The sequence below is a fragment of the Kryptolebias marmoratus genome, linkage group LG1 (genome assembly GCF_001649575.2).
Source record: "Kryptolebias marmoratus isolate JLee-2015 linkage group LG1, ASM164957v2, whole genome shotgun sequence".
NCBI classification, from domain to species: Eukaryota; Metazoa; Chordata; class Actinopteri; order Cyprinodontiformes; family Rivulidae; genus Kryptolebias; species Kryptolebias marmoratus.
In genome coordinates, this window is record NC_051430.1 from 26,421,769 (window position 1) to 26,442,598 (window position 20,830).

Genomic DNA, 20,830 nt, shown 5'->3' on the forward strand with positions numbered 1-20,830 from the left:
CTGAAAAAGCTAAATATCTTAAACAGCCGAAATTGCACCAATTCCAAAAGTCATAGCTGGAATGGCGTTAATGAGCTGAACGTTTTGATATATGAATGGTTGAAGTAGCTGAAAAATTGCGGAAGGAGATAGGTGCCGAAAAACGTACGGAATAGGGAAAGAATAATAAGAAAGAGAAACAGGAAAACAATTGTGTGAATGCTATTAAGCATTCACACAATTATTGGACTTAATTGCAAAAGGTGTAAAAATCCAACGCTGGCAACTGAAACAAAACATAATTAGTAAACTCTCGGATCGTTCGGTTTGCTTCAAGGCTGAGACAAATAAAGTCAAGGCCGGTTTTGCTCATTTTTGATTCCCTCAGACGAAACAAAAGAAAAAAAAAGCGCATGAACCCAAACAAACGCAGCTAAACCCGCCACTCTGCTGATCTTTTCAGAGAAGATCAGCAGACGCCGGCCCGGGACCCTGCGTGTCAAAGGTCGACCTGGACTTACTTCTGCACCTGAGCGCCGCGGAGAGCATCAGCAGCACGGCCAAGCCGAGGCGCCTCCTCATCCTGGCACGGAGCATCACGCCGGCGTCGCGATCAGCAGCATGTCTCTGATGAACTGGCGTAAACTCCAGGCGCGGCGGCGTGTCGTGTTTTCACCTGAAACAGGCGGGACATGGAGGGCAAACAGAGAACGACACGAGTAACCATTTGTTCCAACCGGCAGGCCGAACGCAGCGAAAAAACTTGATATTCAAAGCAGCTGCGTGGTTATCAGAGGAAATCTGCCTGAAGCTGCACATTTCTGCTTTCCAAACTGGATCTACTGGATTTAAGCAACCATTACTGGTGTTTTATTATTATTATTATGGTCTGTTATTCTTTCCCCTCATTATCGATAGTTAACGTGTCCTTGATTTTTAAACCGGTGAACGGGCGCCAGTTGCAGCGTTCGTCCGTTTACCTGCGGAAACAGCCGGAGTGACCGGAAACAGGTCAACAGCGGCGGCGATCCTGAGGATAAAAGAGGGGCTTTGTTTACATTGAGCGCCTACCCGCATTTCAGAATCGCAAAATCAACACATCTGGAAAACTACTGGAGTAAACGAAACGAAAAGGCACCGGTTCATACAGTTCAGGACGACCTGCTTTTCTGCTTGATTTCAGTTTGAAATGAGCGCCTTAAAGTGTTTCTTTTTTTTTTTCTCTCTCTCTGCTGGTTAACAAACAGCCCGACTTGAGATAACTTCCTTATTCCTGGGACTTCGTGCTCGTGGAGATTTGCAGATAAGGCCACAGGAAAGCTTTGAAATGCAGACGTTCATGTCAGAAATTCCTGTCAGAGCGCACGCCGGCTTTAAAAGCCCCAGCGAGGCTTTTTCCACAAGTTTCTACGCTCTCTTACTGGAAATTTACTGGCTCAAGGAGGGAATACTCCAGACTCTAAAGTAGCTTTTTTTATTTTTTGTCAACCTTGAAATGCCAAATGTCGTCTGTTGCGCAGGGAGGTGCAGTAAGCTTCCCTCTCTGTCCAGGGGCCTGTAATTTACTAAAGTGTTTCACATTTTCACGATTCCTTTTTTTTTGTTTGTTTCGTTTTGTTTTTTTTCCTCCACACAACTAAGAGCCGCCGCTCCTCTGCCAGGCCACAAACACAAGCGACAACAAGCTCGAGTTTCATGCCACGACACCTGCTCTGGCAAGTTTTAACAGGATCGCTCGCTTCGAGCAAGGCGGGCCCTGGATGGAGCTTTATTTCCTTATTTCCCAATTCTGTGTAGGGCGACGAGCTAGACTTCATGCTCTAAACCAAAACGAACGTTTCGAAACTCTGCTGCGTTTAACAACAACAACAACAACAAAAAAGACCCCACTTTAAAGCTTTGGCCTTCATCTAAACGGCCGAAGCTGCCTGTTTAATTGAACGGAACATTTTTTGATAAATTAGGGTGTTATTGGAGGGATACAAGCTGAAATATGGTCTCCAAGGCAACAGTGTTTCCATGCTCCTCTTTTTAATACATCACTGCAACGCAGCATCAAGCACACGAACACGAGTGAGTCCTCCTTATGAACTCCCCAGTCTTGTTTTTGTTTTTAACGCCGGTTTGTGAGTAACAACTTCTGCTCCTTTCTAAAGAACAGGTTGTTGTTGTTGTTTTTTTGTTGTTCTAAAGGAGAAACAAATCAGATTAGATAACAATGTGTGACACAAACTGACAAGAATAGCCCTGAACAGCCTGGGATTGGGTTTACTCACGGATAGTTGTGCATGTTCTGGAAAAAGAGTTACAAGATTTCAGCTAAATGTACATTTTGTTTTCAGCTGCCGTTTCAGCAAAGAGGAGGGAAAAAAACTCCTAAATGACTGATTTCACATTTCTGCTTCCTGCTGCAGGAAGGTAAGTCATTTAAAAGCAGGCTGTGTGTCAGATTCAGTCTGACAGGACTCACTCACTCACCCACCCACTCACTCACCTCTGTGGTCTTCATTCAGCTGATGAAGAGCGCTCCTCTTCCTCTCCGCGGTCCTCCTCTCACCTGCCCTCCGCTCAGGTATGCTCAGTCCGACAGGAGGAAGAGAGGTGTCCTCTGAGTCACCGGGAGGGGAGGGGGCGGGGCTTGCTGTCGTCACGACCTGCCCACCTGAGCGCACGCGGGGAGCGAGATGTCTCACTCCACTTTTTTTTTTCTGTTCCACCTTTCAGAAATTTAACTTTTTAACATCCAGGCTGTAAAAAACAAACTCCTTATTTACCGAACAGGACCAATCATGACGCTTTCAGCACAAATAAATAAATAAATAAATAAATTACAGGTGAAAGTTTAGAGCTCCCTGAACGCATCACAGAGGAAGGTGGTGTCTTTGAACGCACCATGAGTCTGTTTGGTTTTACATGTTGAAATGTTACCAAACAGGAAACCAGGAGGAAAAAAACCCAACAACATTTAAATGACATGACAAATCAAATTCTTTTCTAAAGAATTTAAAACTTTCTCCCCTTCAGGCTTTTGCAACAAAAAATAACTGTGGCAAAGACTTCTGATCCCAAATATTAAATATACAAACTTTACAAATAACCCTGCTCTACAGCCTTTACAGCTATCACACTGTTTTATCAGTTTATATATTTATTTGCTGTAATTATAAAATATGTCATTGCTAATCTTTTTTTTACATTTAATTAGATTTTTGGAGATTATCTGGGGTCGTTAACTTGATGTTTCATGATACACATTAGGGTCCTGACCCCAACTTTTAATTTTTTTTTTAATTAAAAATCTAAACAATGCCATGATAGCCTGTTTTATTAAGTCAGTTTTTGTAAAATATGTATCACAGGGAGAGCATAATGTCGTCATTAAATCCTAAACTGAACTTTGTAAAGAAAAACAGAGAAAAGTTTGAATTTTGTGTTTAAATCACTTTTTAACTCTCGTGGTTGTTTCTGTCCAGTTCTGGTCTGATGTAAAAAAAGAAGAGTGTAATTATATTTTCCCATCTGAAAAATTCAAAACTCTGTCTAAATATCATAAACTGAGCTTTCATGAACAACAAAAAGATTAAAAAGCAGGAACAAAAAAACGCATTTAACATAAAAAATATGACCTGTTTTATTATTTATTTACTTGTTTATTATTATTTGTAGATCTGGGCTACAGTCTTGTTTGTCTTTAAGTTGCAGATTTCATTATGTTGAAATTAAATATACCTGCGTGAAACAAAGTCGCAGCATAAAACTGAGGAGCACCTCAGGGATGTGAGCTCAGTCCTTTGCTCTTCACTCTGGAAACATCGTTTTCTAACGTTGATGAAATTACAAATTAAATACCTGAAATACTTAAAAACAAAGAGGTAATCTTTTTAAAGTAATTATGGTTATTCATGTCTTTTCATGCATGAACAGTATTTTAGCACCAATAAGTCAAAACACAAATTGCTGATTACGTGTCAAAAAGCAAAACCTGCAAAAAGCAAGGATTGGACGTACATTTATAACTAATTAGCTCTTTCAGTCAACCTGAGTCAAGATGGCTGCCACAACCAACTGACCTTAAAAACATAAAATCGGCTACAAGTCAGTCAATTTTACTGATATTTGCCTAAAATTTAGTGTGGTATTAGCCAACAATAATCCCAAAATTATATTGTGAGCGCTTTTAGGTTGAGATTAAGGTTTTGGGGATCAACTCTCTTTGTCTGTTAGCAAAATAATAAGATAAGATTCAGATGTACATCTATGGCTGATTAACACTTAGAGCCAATCTAATTCAAGATGGCTGCCACGGCTAATCAACACCAGCCAAGACAAAGACGGCTTTAACTACATGAGATGATCTCAGTCTAAAGCTCTGGCGTGAAAAGTTTATGAAATGTCAGACCTTTAGAGAAGGAGAACTTTGTATAAAACAGAAAACCGGACTGATTTTATTTACCCCGGAAGTCACGTCAGCTGTCAAAACAGACACTAAATAAACTGAGAGGCAGTGAAAACGAAGCGATTCGGTTCCAGCTGTAAATCGTTTCATGCCTGTAAATTGTTCACTCAGTGAGGAAAATAACCCAAGCTCCTCTGCAGCAGCTTTCTGCCTCACCTCTGATGATCAGTTCCCACCTAAAAGCGATAAAGGAGACAAATCTCGTGACGACGACTCAAACTATGAGGCTAATGTTGAGTTTCAGCTCCAGGCGCCTGAGAATCCCTGAAGTCTCTTCATCATTTCTGTGATGCTTCTGTGCTAATTGCGTTCGTTCCGATGGACTTGTTTTATCGTTCACAGCTGGGAGCCGCAGTCGTACAGCAGCTCGTAAAAACGATGAATTTGAACTGGAGAGCGTCTGAAAACGAGACGGGGGGGGATCAAAACAGCTCTCTAAAATCGACACAGATTAGCTTTAAGGGGTTCGATCTGTGCGGCGGTAATTATTACCGGAGAGGCCGAGTCCTCTGAAGGTACTGAAACCCTCAGCTCGAAGCCAAAGCTGTTTGTATCGTAACATTGAAGGCCGTGACCCTCAGGAGAGACTTTCTAACAAACTGATGCCAAAGCTCATCTTAAAAAGATCACCTACAGGCTCCCGTCTGGTTAGTTTTCTGCTTTTCATGAGCTGCTGTAGGACTGGAACTCCCAAGTTGATTTCATGTCAAAGAAGGCCATTTTATATAGGTTTACAACAGAAACAAAACACCCTTTAAAGGCCCTCATCGTAGTTTGTGTTGGCCTTTATAGAAACTGTCAACAAGAGGACAAAATTTAAGACTTGTCGTCTTTTAACTTTTATCTTTAAAGGGTAATTTCATGTAACTCTACTCCCAGTTCCTCAATAATGTCTAAACTCTGTCCGTCTGCGTGAAGTGTTATAGTTTAATTCAGGTTTGAGCTACAATAATTATATTAAAAAGAGGTTTTATGTTCTGTTTCGGAGGCCTCAGTCAGATTATAGCTGAAGAGATCTACTCGACAGAATCCAAACCTTCATAAATGTATAATATTACTGAAGCTGGGGGCCTAATCTTTTTTAAAAAAGACAGGAAGCTGTGGTTTTCTGTAGAATTTCCCTTTTATAAGCATATAATACGTACAAAAACCTGCTGCGTCTCATTTGGGCTGTCAGACTCTTTTGTTTTTTGTTTTTATTGCTTTCTTCCATCGTCTCTGACTGATTCCTGCTGCTGCTGCCGTCTTTTTGTTGTTTGCTACATCAAGGTTATTTTTTTTTAGATTGTGGCAGAAGTCCGTCTGGCACGTTTTGTGCTGTTCTGGACCCCTGCGGGTCACCATCCTGCTGCTCTGTTAAGGAACCCTTTAATCCTGGATCTGGTTATCGTGGTCCAGGCGGATGTGATTTCGTCTCTGTGTTTTATGTTTGGTGACAGTAACGCTGCGTTTGATTCCCTCGGATGGGCTGTTTCTTTGCGTTATAATCTCTCAGTTTAAACTTTGTTCTCCTTTAGCTCTTGCAGGTTGTGTGATTTTCTCCTCCGGTTGTGTTCTTACTGCTGAAAGCCCGTTAATGTTTGATGTTTTATTTCCTGTCTGTCGGCCTCCAGTGAGTCCTGCTCCAGAGTTTATGTGCCTGACCCGAAGAGGAAATGTTTATAGGTTACCTGAGGTTACCTGGAGTTCTTGTGACTACCTGGGATGATGCCCCGCCTGCTTCTTTGACTGTTGTTGGACTTTATTTGTGTCTGAATTTACGCAAAACCCCCCAAATTCCAACATGCAGATGAACTACAACAAACTGTTTGTAGATTTTTATCTGGGCTGCATGACGGAGCAGCAGGTGAGTACTTATAGACCTGTGATAGACCTGTAGAAGACCTGTGATATACCTGTAGAAGACCTGTGATAGACCTGGGATAGATCTGTGATAGACCTGGGATAAATCTGTGATAGACCTGGGATAAATCTGTGATAGACCTGGGATAGATCTCTGATAGATTTGTGATAGACCTGGGATAGATCTGTGATCGACCTGTAAAAGACCTGTGATAGACCTGTCATAGATCTGTGAAAGACCTGTCATAGATCTGTGATAGATCTGTGATCAACCTGTAAAAGATCTGTGAAAGACCTGTCATAGATCTGTGATAGACCTGTGATAAATCTGTAAAAGACCTATGATAGTTTCATTAAAATCTGCCCTGTAGTTCATGAGATATTTTACTAAAAGACAAAAAAATGCATAAATGCAGTAAAAGACTGGTCTTATTGTTTTGTAAAATGTAGTTATTGATTTAATTTTTTAAAAACCACAGTTTCACAGCCTGACAAGCCTGTTAGTCCACTGGAGATTTGAATATTTATCATTTTAGGGGCTTTATGCTGTTTTTAGGTGATTTTTTAAACACATTTGTTCACCTACAGAAGCGTCAACTTGTTGGAAGCAGTTTTTTCGTATCTCAGATCTCTTCTCTGTATGCAGTATTATTTTTAGGGACCATTGGGGTGTGTTTTTTTGTTTTTTTTTTGACTAGCACACAGAAAAAAAATATCCGTGAGCAGATTCCCAGCAGCAGCAGGTGGAGAAAGCTGATAACACACAGGTTCACCTTGGAGGCTGAGGCTGGAAATCCTGCAAGGAAAGTTTGAAACCAGTTTGAAAGAATTATCGAAAAGTAAACTAATATCTGTGGGACCGAACTGTTACAGCAACTCTTTGTTTTGCACAGACAAGAAAGTTTGTTTCCAGCAGGAACAAACTGAACCCACCTCACTCTGTTCAGATTTGTTTCCGTCACTTTGTACTTTTCCACTGCGGGCCGAGCTCCTCGCTTTCAGAATCAAACCGATTTAAACTCACCGATAACCTCAAACCGCAGCGCCTCACGCCTGATCTGACACACGTTTCATTTATCCTCCGTGGTTGAGTTATTTCTGACTCATGGTTAATCATTGCCAAAAAGAAAATCCCATTTATAGCCGCTCCGGTTCAGAGTTGTAAAACGATGAGCCAAGACAGCGAGAATAGATTATTATTACCCCTGATGATAACAAAACAAGCCCGCGGGACGTTTCTCGTCTTTGAAACTGATGGAAATTTCCATCCAGAGGACACCTTTGTCTCGCTGCTGCTTCGTTTTGAAACACAATAAAAGCTTGTCTTTATTGCGTTTTATGAGTGCATTTATGTATCTTGGAACGCTAAAAAGGAACAATAACAATGAAAATATCTTCCTTTTTCTAAATTTTAAACGTTTTTCTTTATCAGGAAGCTATTTATTTCTGAAATATTAAACACTTACTCTTCCCAGAAACACACCTCCTTCCATCTAATTTCAATGAAGACAATTTATTTGTTTATGTGCTGATTTATTTGTATATATACTTTTAGGGTAACAGATGAAAACTATCTTTTAGACTCTGGTATATTAACATTTATGTTTTAGATAAATAAACCAATCAGCTAAGCTGTGAAAGCTCCTGTTTGTGTATTTAGTTCTGACAAATCTGACTTTTTGTAAAGATCGCCACAACAGTTACTGCTCATGTTTCTGCTGCCTCAGGCAGGAAATCAAGGAATCGGTGGGATTTTATGAACAGTTTCAGCTCAAATTGGGGGAAAAACGTGTATTTAGTTGAGGTTTTACTGCCAGTTCAGACCAGGAGGTCATCTGGACCCTCGGGTGTTTCTCCCCAGTTGTTCTGAAACAAACCCTCTCCTGACCAGGTGACGACACGCGTTTAAAACAACGCCAGCGTTTTAAAGAGGAACTCTGCTGTGGGCTGTAAATAAAGCAGCCAGCTATAAACAAGTAAAGGGCCGGAGTCATAAACTCAAACGGATCTAAATGTCACTAAATAATGAAGGACAACTGAAACAGGTGTCTCTTTGTTTAATATTACTATGAAGTTATTCAAATACGGTGAACCGTCCAAACGTGGTGACTGTTACCATCAAAAGTAAATGATTGTTAATAACTTAGTAAATAAATTTGCAGGTTTGATTGCAGATCAATCGTTCTGTGACCCGTCCATTGCTGCAGGTCTTTTATTTGATAAATGTACGTTTTGGATGTTTAATCCAGCCTACGAGTGTTTAGTTTTTAAACCCCAGGAACTGAATCCTCTATAAAAAGGATTTCTGATGTCAAAAGAATCTCTGACTACAAGTTGCCTAACGAGTCGGAGCTTCCTGAAATCAGCAGGTGAACCTGTACAACAACCAAAACTCGAACACAGCCGACCAAACACAGAGGGCTCGGTAGTTTTCCGCTCGTCTGTTTTTCGAGACAGACTTCAGCCGTTCTGACCTGCAGGGCGAAAATCGGCACACACTCCTTTTACCTCTGAAGGGATTAAATAAATGAATATTACCTGGCTCCTTCTGGGAGCCGTCTCTTTATGTGGAGACGCAGGAAAAAGGAGCTTTTCCTGAATTTAGTGGCATACAAGACGTGATGGCAGCTTTATAACAGTTTTAACACATCAAGGCTATACTGTACTGTTTTTAATTTGTATATTTCTTGTGTAAAGGTGTGGAGCAAACACTGCAACATTATGTTGCAGTGTTTGCAGTGTTTGCTCCACACCATGTTGCCAACATATTATATAATATAAAGAAATAAAGAAAATCTGTCTGTTTGATGGCGTGTGTGTGGGAGTCAGGGGATTATTAGAGGAAAATGTATTTAATCTAAAAATTAAAATGCAAACATTTGTCCCTATCCACTCAGAGCGTCATCCTGTACAAAAAGGTGATGGAACCCTGAGCTTTTATTGGATGTATGTATGTTTATTGTCTTTTATGAGGGCCATAAAAACTGGAAAATGTAACTTAAAGACCATAAATCATTAAAAAACGTTGAAAGCTTTATTTTTAATCAATAATAAGAGATGAAAAAAACGCTAAACACCTGCCAGACTCTCAACACTTGAAAAAAAAAAAAGGCCAAAGCTACAAAATGGTTGTTGGCTGCTTTTCTCTCACCTCTTTGTTTTAAATTAAAGGTTGCTAGCAACTATAGCAACTACAACAACAACAACAAAAAAAAACAACAAAAAAACTAGTATCACAGTAAAGACTGCACTACTTTGTACATCTGTCAGTTTCCAGCTCTGGCCGCCATTTGAGTGGGAGTTATAAAGGAGGAGGAGGAGCCTAAGCTCTGCTAAATCCCACCCACCTCCGCCGAGCGAATAGCCAAAGAGTGTACACGAAACGAGATCATTCCCTGCCCCTTTCTTATTCCGGCTTTAGAGCTGGTCCCTAAATTGTATTTTATCAGGACGTTACGCGCGAACAGTCTAACATATTAAATAAAAGGTACAAGAAAAACAAAATTAATCTCAAGGAATTAAAAACAACTGTTTGTTGCACTTAGCTAGTTAGCATTAGCAGCTAACACTGGCACACTGGAGCTAGTTAATTAAAACCGATTTGACCAGCAAACGTTAACGGGAATAAAAAAAATATGCGCTTTCCTAAGCAAGAGTGTCACCATAAAAGTTTGTAAGTAAAACTTGTGTGGCGACATACAGAGTACTAGCTAGGTACACAAACAATCTTTGGCAGAAGCGACCATTAACTTCAAAACGGGGAAATCCGAGATTACGGTGCCGAAGGCGTGTCTATATCACTTCTACGTCTTTCAGGAAGTTAAATATATATTTATTTGTGTATGGCTCTTTTTTTTTTTTTTGTTTGTTTGCTTTTTGGCATTAGCGTGAGCTGCTGCCAAGTGTAGCACCGGTGTCCACGGGCCGGTTCGCTGGCTGCCATGTCGGACTCTTTGGACAGATCCACGAAGATAAACTTGTTGAAGGACTCGGTTGTGAAGAAACTTTGTGAAGTGTTGGACAAATCAAGCAGCAAAGGGTGGCGAAAATTAGGAGAGATTGTTGGCAATGACAGGCGGTTCAAAGTCAGGTAGGCTGAAAAAAAACACACAACTTGGATTCAGATAATCACAGATTGTTGTTAAAATGTCGGTATAAAGGATGAACAGCTGTTTTATATCTGGTTGCCTATTTATCAACAACAAACTAATGTTCAGGTAAGATATCAGTTTTTGCTGGGGATGGCCAGATGAAATTTGCATTTTAAAAAAAAAAGTTTATTACTCGATTTTTTTTCGACACAGTCCGCTTTGGTGACACCTGGTGGCCAAAACCGTGCACTGCAGCTCGATTCTACAAGTTGTTTTTTAAGTTTTGTAAACATAACAGATATAAACCGCAACATATATTAATTACAACACTATCTTGTAGTAGCCGCCTGTGTAATTATGCAGCAGACAGGTACAATTTCATGCTGTAACTTATATGAACAGAACCACAACCTGTTTTTAATCCAATGTTAATATTGAATTTCAGCCTTTTGACCTTTGACCTCAGAGGTTTCTCCAGATTCCTTAAATCTTTAGATGATATTATGAGCTGTAGATGATAGGATATTCCCAGTTTTCCATTTAGGAACATAATACTGAAAATATTCCAGTATTTTTAGACGCAGGTGAACCGCCGTCCATCTTTACTTTTAAGAGATTCAGCCTCGAAAATGCTCCTTTTATCTCCAGCCCTCTCACTGACCTGCTGATAATTAACCCAAATCAACGCAAAATGTTCTTTTAGCCCTTTCCTACTTGCATCACTTACTTTTGCAGTCTTTTGTTGTCCATCTCCCAACTTTTTAGAGATGTATTGCTGCCATAAAACTCAAAATTACCCATTTTTTTCCTCAAAAATGATACAATTGCTTAGTTTTAACATGTGATACATTTAATATGTTCCATTGTGAGTGAATTATGGGTTCATGAAATCATCGCATTCTGTTCTTTTTTGGGGATTGTGGCTGCAAAAGTAACCAAAAGCAAACAATAGTATTGCATCAGCGCACATTTCTTCTTGTATCCTAACAAAGTTTACTGCAAATCTAAACCTCCTGCTTCCTCCTCCAGCTCGGACGACATGGAGATGTGCTCCCTCAGGGTGCTGGAGGTGGAAGGCAGCCCGAGCCTCATGCTGCTGAGGCTGATGGGAGAGCGAGGCTGCACCACCGGCCACCTGATCGACTACCTCCAAACTCTGGGCAACTCTGAGGCCCTGCAGTGCCTGAAGCCTCCAGGTACAGCAGGACCCCCTCCAACCCATTCGTGCTGTCTGTTACGAGGTTCGCTGTTGTGACGCAGCTCGAAGGAGAATGTGTGACTCGTGGTTTTGAGCACGATCGGTGCATCTCTGTGCAACCAGGCAGAGCTCGAACACGTTGGTTTCTGAAAGAGGAAACACGACCGTGTGTACTTAAGCTTGTTCCTGGGATGGTAGACGCAGTAAAACTATACTTGAACCGACTGCGGCGGCGCGGGAGCATGAACGCGCAGGGACGAAACTAACGCAGACTTTTTGTGAATGTTTTGCAGCCCTGCAGATCCTCATTCAGCCCCAGTCTGCCGCTCTAATGTGCGGCCACAATCTGCGCCTCAGCTGCCACGCTGTGGGCAAATCTGCAGCGCAGTATCAGTGGTTTAAATCAAGAGAAGAAGTGAGTTACAACACAAACACACTACGTGCCGTCTTTACCGTGTAAAAGTGGAACATTTGTATCGAAGAAAAACTCAGGATTTGTGTCCTGGTACCTTTTCTGCCTCGCGGTGCATGATCCAGTCAGCTAAGGACAGCTGAGCACAAATCGATGCTCATATTTGTCGCTGAGACATCGTCAGGTTAAGAAAGCTTTTTGACTGAACACTCGCAGAAAGAAAAGTCCCGTTTAAAACAGCTGACAGGAAGGAGGATGGGTGAGAGCAGAGGAAGCTTCCCTGGGAAAACTGGAGGTTCTAAACTTTCAAAATGTTAAAACCTTGAGGCTGTGGCTCGATTTAAACAGTTGTGTTACTTAGGTTATCATCTTCCCAGACGATACTGATAGCTACAGTCAAACAGAAGAAAATATTCTGAATCAAGGTGCTTTTTCCTTAATATGAACAGCTGATAACACTGAAAATATCTAAACGCATCAGTTTTAAAGAAAAAGTCATCTTTGCTGTTTAAAGGTTTGGATCCAGCTGCTAACATTTCTCACCGTAAAATATTTTATCCCTAAATCCATGTGGAATATATGTTTAATGTTAAAACTTCCCCGTTTATTCTCTTTTTATTTCCTCCTCATACACTTTTGACATTTTAAAAGCCCTTTTATCTTCACACATCGGCGTCCCTCCGATGTTTTCACATCATTCTGAAGCAGGAAAAAGTCACAATGAGTCACAGTCCTGAAGTGAAACAACAAACAGGTCGCGGCTTGAAGTTTCCTTCGAAACAACGTCCATTTATGGCTTTTTGTTCAACTGTGATACTGAAACTCTGTAACCTTTTGTTTTTTAGGTTTCTCTCTGGTTTTGTTGAAATGGCAGCTATAAATAGCTTAGACAAAACTTAAATTGCACAACAAGCTGTGGGACGCTCTGCAGATGCATATTCCTGGGTTGAGAAATGCGTTTCCGCTCCGAGCTGACGAGTTACGTTGTTGTTGTTGTCCACAGTTGCCGTGGTAACAGGATGCCTCAGGTCTGGATAGGTTGATGCTCGCGTTATTTCCTAATTATCCAGCAGAATATTTATTTATCAGAGAGGGACAGCGGGCAGAATGAGGGCGAAAATCTGCAAGTCTGTCTAATTTGAGACAAAATGTCCTCCAATACGTGCAGCGTTGTTGCATCTTATACATGAATGATGAAATACAGATTTGTGAGGGACGCTGTGTCTCCTCCGGACTGGACTGGAGCGGCGTTGAATTTTCTGTTTACTGTTGAACACGGTTTTCATTTTCACATCAGGTTCCAAACAGCGCCTCTCCGGAGCTGGTGATAAGTCCCGTCCAGCTGAAGGACGCCGGCTTTTACATCTGCAGGGTCAACAGCGGCGATGTTTGTGAATTCAGCCAGTGGGCTCAGGTGGACGTCCTGAAAGGCAGCACGTCCTACGGTGAGACGTTGTGTCGCCTACAATAAGTTTACCCTGCAACTCTACGTGTTCTTTTAGAACATCTGGTTAAAGGAAACATTCTGCAGGTCAGAGTTATCACTCCCTCGACGGTCGGCTGAAGTTGGTCATCCAGCCTCAGTCCCAGCAGCTACACGTCGGGGAAACCCTGCAGCTGGAGTGTGGGGCCGTGGGTCGGCCCATCCCCCGGTACCAGTGGCACAAAAATGGCGCCCCGATCCCGAACGCCACCAACAGGAGACTCCTGGTGAGTTCTCGCTTGAAAGCTCCTTTAAAAAACGAGGCGGCGGAGCTGCTGTGTGGCTGAATGAATAAACAAATAAATATGGTTTTCAGGTTCCTCACGTGATGCAGGATCATCACGGCCGGTACCGCTGTGAGATCAGCAGCAGCACGGAGAGAATGTGGACCAACGAAGTCCACGTTGTAGTCGGTATGTCACACTTCAGGCTCGTTTTCTTTTCTCCTCACACACACAGTTTAAAAGCAGCTTTTCATTAACGTCTGAAGGAACTGTTTGCTTCTGTTTCTGAAATGAAAGCACCAAGGATAGCTGTCCAGATTACAGGAGCCATGGAGTGCTCTGAAGGTAGAGTCGATGTCCAGGCTAACCATTAGCATGCGTTAGCTGCACTAATGCTGTTCTCGTAACTGCATGTGGGTCACGATCTGCATTACGGTCTCATGGGGGTTTACCTTTGGATTTCACTTGCATGCGTTTAATTAATATTAATAAATACGAAAATAAAAAACAAATCTCATCACTTCCAATCAGCACCAGAGGATGAGGAGGGCGGTGGTGTTCTGTATCTGTAACATCATCAACAAATCCCATGAAAAGGCTGGAAGAAATCTAAATAAATTTGAATTAATTAGTGATGAAAATGTCTCATCCTGATCCGGCATTCCCACCGTTGTTTTCCTGGTTTTAACGTTTCCGTATGTTTTTCTGCATGGACTTGTTCTGTTTGTTAAATCTAGTTCCTCCTGTTGACCATTAAGAGCGCAGTTTTGTGCCTTTTTGTTAATCTGACACCCGAGTTAAATCAGATAAAACACTATCGATCAGCTTATTTATTTTGCCAGGTTGGAATAATGTTTAAAATCCACCTTTTTATTTGCAGATAAAAACCTAAGAAATGCCGTGGCAGGAATTTATTTACATCTTTTTGAATTTATTCATTGAGGAAAAAAATTATTGAATTTCTTCATTTGATCTTTTCATGGGATTTGTTATAAACAAGACATTTTAAAATATCACTAATAACATTTCAAATTAACTCTGATGATTTTGACTCGTTTGGATTAAAGTTTCTCAAATATTCTCTTCAGTTAATCATTTCCTTCCCCTTCAGCACCGTTCAGATTGTGTGTAAAAACATGTGATGCTAATATATTTGCATTTTTAATTTTCAGATGACATGTACGCCATCGGAGGATGTAAGACTGCTAAAACTCATTCATATATTTAGATTTAAAGATCATATTTTCACCGTTCTCACTCCTTTTCGTTACAATCTCAGGTTCCATTGAACTTTTTCCGAACAGCGTGCCAGATCAACTCTACGGTGAGTGGAACGGATTCATTTTCACGCCTGATGCAGGTTTAATTTAGGTTTACTCCCGTATTCGTCATTTCCGTGGCTGAACTACAGCTCGTCAGGTTGACAGGAAAACTCTTCACGAGAAAGAGAAAGCAGACGTTTCACGAACGCCTGCTGCGTTAAACGTTAAACAGATTTAAAGGTCTGCATTTAATGTTTAACCCTACTTCCTTCCTTCCTTCCTGCAAATTTTTTTTTTTGGTCATTTCAGTTTGTGTTCGTGAGGGATTCACCTAAAAGATATTAACATGTCAATTTTAGCTTTCTGTCGAATCGTTTTTTTCCCTCTTGCCGTAATGTTTACAACAATCTAAAATAAAAGGAAACTACAGTAAACGTTTTACAGGCCTGTAAAGAAGCAAACGCCTCATTTTTTGGAACGGGGAATTAAAAAAAAATTACAAACAGAAGTTATATTTTACATTCACTATCGAGAGTAATGAGAACCAGCAGTCCTAATAATAATAATAATAAGATGAAGTGAATCGTATTTGTCACAGCTTTTCATTCATTAAATCAAAACGGGTGCCTTACAGGTTTACAGTGTCCGACGTTTAGGTTTTCTTTTTAATGGACGTCTGTTGTGTCACAAAAAAAGATACTGGAAAAACCCTGTATCTGTAGACACCTTTGTGGTTTTCTTTAAATAATACATCTAAAAGCTGCTTCCTGTTGGTTAAGGCTATGTTTAATGTTTTATAAGCAGTCTGTGGTTGTTTCAGCGTCTAAGTTAATCTTATGTCCAAGTATCTGCAGGAATCGAGATATGTTTACTCTGTATCAAAAGGTCTACTTCAAAATGCCCATGTTGAGTTAAAGTAACCGTGTTCCTGGTCGTTTTCCACCTCAGCGACGGACAAAGTGGCCCTCCTGATTGGCAACCTGTCGTACCAGAACCACCCGCAGCTCAAAGCCCCCATGGTGGACGTGTACGACCTCACCAACCTGCTGCGGCAGCTCAACTTCAAGGTGGTGTCGCTGCTGGACCTGACCGAGTCCGAGATGAGGAACGCCGTCGATGAGTTCCTGCTGCTGCTTCACAAGGGAGTTTACGGTAGGTTCAGGGGGGGAAAAACGAGGGCTGAAACTCACTCCTCCCAGACAAATGGATCGTTGTTACATGGAGCTCGAGTCTCTGGACTGAACCACGCCGTTTCCCTCTTTAGGCCTGCTGTACTACGCCGGCCACGGATACGAGAACTACGGGAACAGCTTCATGGTGCCGGTGGACGCTCCGAACCCGTACAGGTCGGCCAACTGCTTGTGCGTTCAGAGCATCCTGAAACTGATGCAGGAGAAAGAAACGGGCCTGAATGTTTTTCTGCTGGACATGTGCAGGAAGAGGTGAGGCCATGTTATCGATTATTTCTTTAAATGTGAGGAAAAAAACAGCCAGAACCTGAGCTCAGTAAACGCTGCCTGCTTGTTGCGTTGCAGGGAGTGATGACAGAAAATGAGGAGGCAGCTGCTCCACCCGCTCTGTTGAGCTGATAACGATTTATTTAGTTTTTACTTTGCAGCTTTATTAATTTATTCATCTTTCCAGGAATATTCACGACGACAGCACCCCGAACATTGTCCTCAGAGTAACGGCCAACATCGTCTTTGGATACGCAACGTACGTCCGAAACTTTCGACTTAAATCCAGGTTCATACGTTGTCTGGTTCCGGTGATGTGAGATGGGTTTTTATTTAATTTTAAATCTTTGTTTGGTCGATCAGGTGCCAGGACGCCGAGGCCTTCGAGCTGAGCTCCACAGGCTTCACCAACGGCGTGTTTGTCAAGTTTTTAAAAAAGCGGCTGATGGACAACGAGAAGATCACTGTGGTTCTGGACCGAGTCGCTGAAGGTGAGGGAACCAGCCACTGTTTGGGTTTCATCTTCTTTTTTGAAGAACATTTACTAAACGCAGTTTTTAACTTGAAAACTGTGTTTATGTGGGGCATTAAAACTACTTCACTGTCAGCGTCGGCTTCTTTCAGACCGCTTTTGGAACGCCGACCCGTGATTTAACGCCTTTCTTTCTCTCCCGATGCGCAGACATGGGTCAGTTTGACGCTACGAAGGGTAAGCAGGCTCTGGAGATCCGCAGCAGCCTGTCGGAGAGGAGAGCGCTCACAGACCTCATCCTGCCTGGAGACAGCGCCAACCTCGCTCACGCTCACAGCCGCCAGTGGGCGAAAGCTCACGGTAAACCTGACGGGGGGCGGGGGGATAAAATGTATTTGCTAATCGTTTGTTACGATCATGTCGCTCTCTGTGAAATGTTTATATAACACACATGAAGTACGAACAAATGAGGGAGTTTCCTCAAATATCTGCTCCGTTCCACCATTATCACCTCTTAATTTACAGGCATTAGTTTAGGCAGATATTAAGGTAGATTTAGGTTACATGTAACAAATAATAAAACTTAAAAACAAACTTCAGATCCAAATTTACATGATTATAAGAAAAAGCAACAAGACAGAAACTGCGAACAAATGGTACAAAATAATCACTTTGACTAAATTAACTATTATTCATTTAATATCTGATTCAAAATCTTATTGATTTAAAATGTTTGGATGAAAGCCGTGCTTCACAGAACTGCTTCTGGATATTAGATATGATTTAAATATCGTCGTGACTCAGATTTCTTAAGTTGGGTCTTGATTTTTTTAATTTAACATTAATGAAGATGAAGATTTTAGACATTTTTAGCTTCTTCTGGTGTTTTTTCTATGTTTAGAATCAATTTTTAATAAAAAAGACAGCTTAATATTTTATTGTCTTTTGCTTTTTGATTTTCCAGTAAAAGATTTTGTCTTAATAAAATTATTTTAATTATTTTTAATTTAGTTTAATTTAACGCTCTTTGAGTTTTACTGTACCTCAGAGTTCTTGCTGATTTATTTATTTTTGATGCTTTTTACAGCAATTTGATAAACTAAGCTTGTTTATGATCGTGTTATAGAAATCATTTTGGATTTGATTTAGTCACACATCCAGAATAACCCAGAATCTAGAAAATATTTAAGCAAAAGAAGTGTTTTTCCCTTTATTTTTTAACATAATAGAATAAATAAAGCATCTAAAAAGAGAATTTGTGAATGGATGATGTGCTCGTTTTTCCAGAGCTTCCTGAGAGCATGAGTCTGAACTTTGACTGCGGCGCTCAGATCAAGCTGGGTTTCGCCGCAGAGTTCTCCAACGTTCTCGTCATTTACACTCACATCATAAAGAAGCCCGAGGACATGTCCTTCTGCCAGGCTCACGTCACGGACTTCTCACAGGTCTGTGTCGTCTCACAGGGAAACCAGAGCTTTTTCCCTTCTCGTTAACACGGTTCTACGGCGGCGGGTGGAAGCTGTACCTTCTTTATGATTATTTGGAGCTAGACGGTGACGACGCCTTTGTCTCGCTGCAGGAGCTCGACGTGGATCCTAAAGAAATGAACAGAGAGACTCCAGAGGAGACGGGGATCTACCTGCTGTCCAGCAGCCTGCCGCAGCACTGCCTCTACACCAGGCTCAGCTCGCTGCAGAAGCTCAGGGTAAAACCAGCGACAGACCAGAAAATTCTTTCATACAGACTGATGCACTAAAAACGTCGAAGAAGCTATTCATCCAAGAGGCTTATCGTTTATTATTAAACGTCCAGCTGCTGTCTGCTGCAGAGCTTCCTCAGAAACTAACATCTAAATTTAACCTTTTTAGTTTAGCTGCTTTAATCCGTAGCTCCTCCAGCGTTCGTTGTTGAAACAAAGATAGCTGTATAAAACATTCATCCTTCTTTATTTATTTATTTTTAATTTATAAAACACTCCTTTATCTTTCAGATCAGTTTTTGTCTCTTTTTCTACAGAATCTTGACTTTTATCAGAGGTAGCAAAATGTGAATCTTTGTTTCTAATCTTTACTTTTGGTAATAGATAATAAGAAAGGGCGATAATGTTTCTTATCCGTAGTGTTAGCAAAATATCTCATGAACCGCCAGTCAGATTTTGATAAAACTCTCAGAATGTCATAATTAGATGTTTGCCTTCAACTCGTTTACTTCTAAAGACAGTCCAATTCAAGATGGCTGCCACAGCCAGTCAACTTTATACAATACACCATTTCTCAACATTAGATTATCTTGGTTTAAAACTGTCTTTAATTTAACTTATTATTGATCTTTTTTCTGCCGCAGGAGGAGCTGGTCTTCACCGTGTGCCTTCAGGGCACCTTCGCCGCCATGGATGACGATCACCCCATATATTGGACCAAAAGCGTCAACATCGGAAAGCCGCTAATCGCTCGACTGGACCTCCACCGGGCCATGCGTCGGAACAGCTGCCTGCAGACGTGCCCGATGCCCCACAGCCCGTCCCAAAGCCCCTGCCACAGCCCCGGGCCCGACCACCTTCACCACCACCTTTTTTACCACGCGTCGCACCTGGCCCAGGACTTAAACCGCCTCTCCCCGCAGCACCACTACCTGGACGGCTGCGAGCATCCGCAGGCCGCGGCGGAAGGCTGCGGGTTTGCCTACCACGACCACCTCGGCCAGTGTGGTTACGAGCGGGCGTACGAGGCCGATGGACTTCTGAGTTCTCCGGGGAAATTCAGCATCCCGATCGAGGCGCCGGAGGACATCAACGAGCTGCAGACAGTGTTCATCAACAGCCTGCAGCTTCAGCCGCAGTGAACAAAGCTTTAAAATCCCTCAAATAACCGCTGCTCCTTTGGTTATGTTTATAAAAAAACTGTTGTGTTCTCGATTTTACAAGCATTATTTGTCTCTAGAGCTGTATGTTGATTTTTGTACTCAAAATATATTTTTAGAAAAATAAAAACAATCTAAAATATGTATTTTTTTTAGTTCTGTAAATTTAATGAGGATACGAGATGTTCCTGTTTGTGTAAGAGTTATATACAATAAAGTATTTGAAAACATAAACATAAACTCAGATTTTAGTCATTCTCTAAGCCATATGTTCTTAAATGTGTTACATTAAGAGACTGCAACCATTAAGAGACTGTCAGACTCCTGGCCTTCCAGGTGTGTAAGAAAAAGGTCAGTGGCTGTAATTAATTCATAAAAGACGTCTTTAAATAAAAAGTTGGATCTGTTCGTTCTGGGTCGATGTGAAAAAAGGGCGAGTTAAACCTGAAGGACTTAATGAAAGGTTGATGGTAGATTGGATCAGCTGAAGGGACGGTGCCGTGATGGGTTTTCAGCTGATGAGTTTCCAAAAAGGTTTTTTTCTGATAAATGATACATTTGACTTGGAAACGCAGTCATTTGTTACGTTTTATTTTTAAAAATGTGTCTGTGACATCTTTAGGACATCTCTCATGACCCACTGGATATCCTGTGCGTCTACGGCTCTTAACTTTTCTATTCAAGATGGCCACCACAGACAACTAACTTTACAAACACACAAATGTTCGTATGTCAGTCAGTTCTACAGGTTTTGAGCTAAAGGTTGATGCTGACGTTTTAAGGAAAGAAAAAAGTGGAACATCTGGAGAACGGCTCTCAGTTTAAGAGCATCTGTAAAAAAAAAAGACTGAATTACTCATTTTAGCTTCTGGCTACCGTTTTGCTGATTTTAGCTACTCTTCTAATAATTTTACCTTTTGACCAATTTATTGCTAATTACAGCTTTTAGCTACTGTTCTATTAATTTTAGCTTTTGACTACTTCTTTGCTAACTGTAGCTTTTAGCAACTATTTTGCTGGTTTAAGCTTTTAGCTACCGTCCAAACAATGTAGCTTTTGTCTACCTTTTTGTTAATTTTAGCTAATTCTAGCTTT

The 20,830-nt window shown here is 41.2% G+C and overlaps 2 protein-coding genes across 4 annotated transcripts in view; one reads left to right on the top strand and one right to left on the bottom strand.

The window, feature by feature from the left end:
• The window catches only part of prlrb (prolactin receptor b), a 14,927-nt gene extending 12,403 nt beyond the window's left edge, over nt 1–2,524 (bottom strand). Inside the window, 2 exon segments of the mRNA NM_001329340.1 lie at nt 501–655; nt 2,474–2,524. Of these exon segments, the coding sequence (NP_001316269.1) occupies nt 501–561 (61 nt within the window). The 5' untranslated portion in view covers nt 562–655; nt 2,474–2,524.
• Nucleotides 2,525–10,041: 7,517 nt separating this feature from the next.
• malt1 (MALT paracaspase 1) lies at nt 10,042–19,969 on the top strand. Of its 3 annotated transcripts, XM_017412107.3 has the most exons (17): nt 10,042–10,367; nt 11,398–11,564; nt 11,860–11,981; nt 13,276–13,423; nt 13,510–13,688; nt 13,778–13,874; nt 13,983–14,030; nt 14,858–14,881; nt 14,965–15,009; nt 15,896–16,099; nt 16,212–16,389; nt 16,592–16,663; nt 16,768–16,895; nt 17,087–17,236; nt 18,164–18,321; nt 18,456–18,581; nt 19,220–19,969. In XM_017412107.3, the coding sequence occupies exons 1-17, from the start codon at nt 10,219–10,221 to the stop codon at nt 19,715–19,717; spliced, it is 2,493 nt and encodes an 830-aa protein (XP_017267596.1). In that variant the 5' UTR covers nt 10,042–10,218; the 3' UTR covers nt 19,718–19,969. The 3 variants fall into 3 exon arrangements, with proteins under 3 accessions (XP_017267596.1, XP_017267597.1, XP_037830903.1); XM_017412108.3 differs by lacking the exon at nt 13,983–14,030; XM_037974975.1 differs by lacking the exons at nt 13,983–14,030; nt 14,858–14,881.
• The last annotated feature ends 861 nt before the right edge of the window (nt 19,970–20,830 follow it).